At 40.0% G+C, this 6,000-nt stretch overlaps 1 protein-coding gene across 5 annotated transcripts in view; it reads left to right on the plus strand.

Moving 5' to 3' along the window:
• Nucleotides 1–5,557, plus strand: part of TBC1D30 (TBC1 domain family member 30) — a 70,710-nt gene extending 65,153 nt beyond the window's left edge. For all 5 annotated transcript variants that reach the window (XM_068276750.1, XM_068276752.1, XM_068276751.1 and 2 more), the window contains one exon: nucleotides 1,247–5,557. In XM_068276750.1, coding sequence (XP_068132851.1) covers nucleotides 1,247–2,007 — 761 coding nt within the window. In that variant the 3' untranslated portion in view covers nucleotides 2,008–5,557. The remainder of the gene's footprint in view (nucleotides 1–1,246) is intronic.
• The last annotated feature ends 443 nt before the right edge of the window (nucleotides 5,558–6,000 follow it).

Here is a 6,000-nt window from a genome sequence, read left to right on the forward strand (position 1 = left end):
GGCTCCCCTTATAAAGGATTACTGCACATGTTTTACAGAAGATCACCTCTGAAACCCTCAACTGATGTCTCGCTTCTTACATGTTTCTTTCACCTCTTTCTTTCCAGTCACGTAAGGCCACCATACACTGTTAGATCCAGTAACAAAAATATGAAATCTAACTTCCAATTTATCAAAATGCCTACTGGAAATCTTATTTACAAATGAAGGCCACCTTGATCCATGGTTAGATTTTTCTATCTACTCTCACATAAAGGAGTGCAGATGCAGAGGGTGGGTAGCTGCGGGTAGGTGCAATGCATGCTCACTACTCCTGTAGGCTTTGTATTTTATCAAGTATAACAAAGCCAGTGACATTGCCATAGGTATCCGATATCAGGCATAATATTGTGTTGTACAGTGCTATTCAGGTAAATGATCAATATCCAATGTTAATTGCTTACCTGATCTAAGCCATATCTAATAATGTATATTGGCCTTTTGATACAATATGTGGTTTGCTATGGGTGTCTGTTTCAATGTTTTTCTGACTGGTGGTGGGACTGTTGTTTCTGAATCTAATTCATTGCGCTTAAAAGTTGGATGAAATCCTGATATATGATGATTTGTTAATTTATATAATGTGTTGAGATAGTGTAACAATTGCTTCCTATTTTATTTAGTAAATTCTCCTGTTGCAGAAAAAAATACACTGCACAGGGCTTGTTGTGGTATTTGGTTACAGATTAAAGATCTGCTCTAGAAGAGAAAAAAATTAGCTTTGGACTTTGTGGTAATAGGTTAGAGTCTCGTTAGAGCCTCTTTGGGATTTTACTGGGGTCTGCATCCCTATTGAATTCCAACACCTTCTGCAGTTCATATGTATTCCGTGCAATCATCTCAGCAGTGTGTGACTGGGTGCAAGATATCTAGTTACGTAATCGAAAATCCATTATCCTGACATCTTGTGCTCCTGCATAACCCATCAATTGTCTCAGTGTTTTGGACTAATTCGACTCATCTAAATCCTGTCGGTAAAAGGTTCAAGCCTGTCAGATTAAGAATGCCTACTAAAGGTAATAGCAACATAGGGAAAAAAAGTAGTCTATAGCAATGCTGTTTGGTATCCGCCCACCTATGGTTCAGTTGATGCTAAAACTGAAAAACGTTTTAAACATTTTTTCAATTAAACAGATTTTATATATAGATTGCTACAATATGGTAATGAAGTTGTTCTAACATTTTTCTTTGATATTTCCTTCTCCAGATAAAGGTCCGGTAAGCAGCATTTTGCCATCTCAGGTTAATAATTCTCCAGTTATAAACCATCTGTTACTTGGGAAGAAGTTGAAGCAAGTAAACAGGTCATCTAAAAACTCAGCTGTCCAGCTTCCAACATCTAAATCCATGATTCTACCTAATGAAGAAACCAAAGGAAAGCTGAATTCTCCATGGCGTACCCATATTCGAGTTCACAGGAAAAACATTGCCAGAGCCAAATGTCAGCTTGGTTACGGGGATACTATTGGACTTATTGAAGAGCAAAATGAAATCCCCAAAGATCAGGTTGATGCACCCAAAGAAAGCGAGGAGACCGAGCAGAATACTGAGCCAGCCCTGAGAGAAGAAAGTGACTCAGACAGGATGGATATGAAGGCTGATGGACACTCCCCGGAGCCTGTGTTTCAGGATGAAAATGCAAACGTGACTGTTGTACAAAGCAAACTTGAAGCACTGGAGCTGAGCTCCACTGATGACCCAAAAGAAAAGTCAGAAATATTCCAGTCCATTCAGCGAACACCTTCTGACTCTCACAGTTCCTCCAGTGACAGTGGAACTTCATCAAAATCTCCTAGGGGACACGTTTTCAGCCCTTTTCCAAGTGTCAAGCCACTTCGAAAATCTACCGCTGCTAGGAATTTGGGTTTATATGGGCCAAACAGTAGAACCCCAACTGTGAACTTTCCACATATGAGCAGAAGTTTTAACAAGCCTGCCAATGGTGCCACTGGGAGCAAGAAGCGATAGCACAACACTAGCACTTTGGTGCTTCATGCAGACTCTGTCCTGATTTAATTTCCTGTCTCTGTTCTGTCATTGCTTTCATAGAAAAAGATTTCATGGATCGTGTTTTTGAAAATGTGTGTACAGGATTGTGCTTCGATGTAATGAGACTTTGGTGTTAAAAGGTGGTGTTGTTATGACTGCAAGTACAAACCTGGAAAAATACTTCCAGATTTACATGAGGATAATAATGCTTCTATCTGTTTAATTTTTTTTTAACACCGACATATAATGCTAAACTGATTTTTATTTATTTCATGTATCCTTTGCTTATGTTTCTGAAGTCCTTCTGATATTGGTGGAAAGTTTATAGGTAAGGAAACCAGTGTGATGTCAGCCTAGTAGACCTTACAAAGGACCACAAAGGAATAACTATAGGACTGAATTTCATACTGGTTTTCAAACCTTATAAAATGTATCTTTTTGGTTTGTTACTAGTGCGAAGTCAACTACCTGACAAATTGGGCAGTTGTCAGTGCAAATTGATTTGACCAGCTAAGAAAACTTCAGATTGTGGACATCCTGTTAGACGTTCACCAACTCCTCCCTTCTGGGTAGTATAACTCAGAACTCTCCTAAAATGCTACTATCTGCTTTCCACCACTATGAAAACCACATCTGTCCTTAAAGGAGAACATCACACATTACCATATAGCAGCATGGGTGGAGACGAGTGCAGTTATGAATGACCTATATACTTATCGGAAATCAGTCACTGGAACCATTTGCGTTAAAACACACTTGAAATAAGAAAACGCAACAAAATAAACACATTCTGAATACTTACTTTTGTAGATTCTATCACTTCCCTTCAATATCCCTTTTCGTCCACTGTTCGTGCCGCTGCTGGAAGAACTTTTTCTGCTGTGCCTAAATTCTCACTTGTGTGAGATGCACAGGGAACCAGTGATAAACAACAGTGTGCATAAAAGGACAGTCAAGGAGTGGAGGGCTGGGCAAACACTGCAAGCCAGGCTCTTCCAGCTTTAATATTTAGCTTTCCTTGTCCGCGCTGACAGCACTCAAAGGTATGTGCCAGTTGTCTGGACATACTTCTGTGCTTAGATTAAAAAGCTGCAGATGCAGCAGCATACACCTCAAATTTGTAGTTTACATCTCCTGGGTGGGCCATTAACTGATTGCGTACAGTCTACTTAGGACATCTGTATTCATTTGACTAAAGGGATTCATGGGATACTGCACATGGGTACACGTGTCATACTTCCTATTCGGGAGACAGTGTCTTCAGGCAAGTGGTTCCATTGATGGTTTTACGTATCTACAGTCTCCTCCACCCACATTGTTGAATGATGGTGGGTATAATTGTTCTTTAATAAGTTTATTTAAAAAAGAGTGAGGTCACTGAAATAGGTGTGAGGCAAACATGTCACATGACCATCAGTAGCCAATGGCAGAGTGGATGATTCCCCAACCTGACATTACTCAATGCCAGCTCTTAAAGAAGTATGAGAGGGATTGAGGTTAGTCGGGCAGAACCTGGACTTTCTCAAGTGCATCTTCCTCAATTTAGGAGTGGTATAGTGAAATGAGACATCATTTCACTCACAATTTTTTTTTTTTTTTCCCAATAAACATTCTCAACGATAGTTTGCGAATTATCACCACAGCTTTAGAAAGGGACGCCTAAGTTAAGGCAAAACATTGTGACCTGCAACGCTTGTGAGTGACTGTAGCAAGAATAATCTCAAACCGCTACAGAGAAGACACTCAATGGCTAGGAAATGGATGGGGTCAAAGCAGGAAGGTTTACTGGATTTTGCATAACTGTAATATGATGCATCCATTAGGTTGTGCTCATTAGCTAAGGTGAGTGCTGCGATTTACAGGAAATGCAAGGAAGTAGGTGACCTTGCTATCTGGTGTAGAACTAACCTGTGTAACTCGCCACTTACACAGCTGCTTGTCGGCATTATTTTTCAGGTAATCATCAGACTATTCTCAATTATCAGCTATATCAACTTTCAAACATTCAAAACTATGTGCAGTTTGCCAGAACAGAGTGCCAAATCTGTAGCATCAGTTTCTTAAAAAGTATTTTTTTTTTCCTTTTCAGAATGCCTTTGTGTAACTTGTCCATGTTAATTAGTTTATAGCAAAACTAAAGTCAGATGAAGAAAGTAACCCAGCAAAGTCACAATAGTAGCAATGTGTACTTTGTTCCTTGTTTTAAAATGATGGAACAGCTTCATTTAACTCATTACACTGCGGCAGCGTAGGGGCGGGGCACCGTGTGTAGACAAGGATAACTTTAGAGATGATGGGTGGTATGGCAGTATCTAAAGGACACCAAAGAAAGGTCATTCAGTACTGCTGTGTCACTGAAATGGGCAGGTCCTGAAATACTTAGGGCTTGTGCATACTGTGCAAAGTAGGTGGCTGTTTGGTTTACAGCAACACAAGATACCTGCAATGTCCTACGTTGCAGCAATGACCCAATGCAATGTCTTTAAATGGGACAGCACTGAGCTGCGGACTGAAGCGCATGCAGGAGTGTCTTGGATGCCCTGCTGTTTCATCCCATATGCAAGAATGGCAGACAGTGCAGTCTACGTTCTGTCTAATGGTATTGTATAGTGCACTCTAAGCATTGCTGCAACCAGTCCATCAACACATAAGTGTGTCTAAGCCCTTCTGTGTACAGTATCTTCAAAACTGTGTCATTTTAGGAAGCAAGGGTCCTTTTCCATTGAAGATCCTAAGCACAAATGCACTGCAATGTAACTGCCATTTTCATATTTTACACCAAGCAGTTTTCAGTATGATTTTCTTGTGACCATTTTCATAATGCAGTTGTGTTTTCTTTATTCCATTCATTCCTTAACAAAAACAAAACCAGTTACTAAATAAACAATAAAACCTGGAAATTGAATATCGCACAGCACTCAGTTTTGGTATGGGATTTTACTACACTTCCAATGACTTTCTCCTGCATTTATGTTAGGGTTAAATGCTCATGCACTACGTTTGTGTTTGGGGAAAATCAAATCCCATCAATGGAAAAGGGCCCTAAGACTTTACACATTGCTGCTACAGTGATTTTGTGATACAATGGATTGCTTTCCCATTTGACTTATTATGATTGGCCTGCTTATGTTTTAGAGGTTTGTACAGTTGCATGGAAGTAAAGCAGTTTATAATAGGCAAGGCCTAAGAAATGCAATTCTATAAAGATGGAAGGAGTGACTTCTCCCTGAATGCCCAATCACTGCATGCCTTGCATCTTGTGTTGCCTTGTTCTTTAGCTGTGTTACTGAAAATGCTTCTTTCAGTTCTCACTGTGCTGTTTCTTTAAGTCCTCTCTGCCATGTGTTAGAATAGATCAAACCTTTTACGTTCTGTCTGTGAAATGTCAGCTTGATCCCAAATATCAGTTATTCATAATGTGCCAAAACCAACCGTTCTTTAGGAAGGTAAAATTACAAAGTGGAAGTTAGACTGTGCTATGTGCTGTTTGTTTTATAGCTTAATTTCTGTAATAAAGATCCAAAATGCATTATTCTGTGTACTGTTTCTTTAAGAATAGAAATACCATATTAAAGACAAACTCCAGATGCAAATGCTCCCCTAGGCCATAGGCTTGCTTTTATCTCTTTTGTAAAGTGCTTTTCTTCTGTATGACTCAAAGCCCAGAGACTTGTCTCAGATCATACTTATGCTGGGAATACACGATGCGATTAGCCGCCGGATCGATTCCCGCTCGTCCCCGTGGGCACTTATCTTTTTGTTTCTCTTCCATTGTCCGTCCTCGGATCGAGCGCGGAATCGATCCGCCGCGTGATCGGACATGTTGGAAATGATCAATCGAACCATCAGCGGCTCGTTTGATAAGAAAAAAAAATGCCGTGTGTGCCCAGCATTAGTTGGGGTTTGTAATGTTGCAAAGGAGCTATGTTATCATAAATGCCTGACTAAACAGGTGGCTTTTCATTACATAAA

This window comes from Hyperolius riggenbachi, chromosome 3, assembly GCF_040937935.1.
Source record: "Hyperolius riggenbachi isolate aHypRig1 chromosome 3, aHypRig1.pri, whole genome shotgun sequence".
NCBI lineage: Eukaryota > Metazoa > Chordata > Amphibia > Anura > Hyperoliidae > Hyperolius > Hyperolius riggenbachi.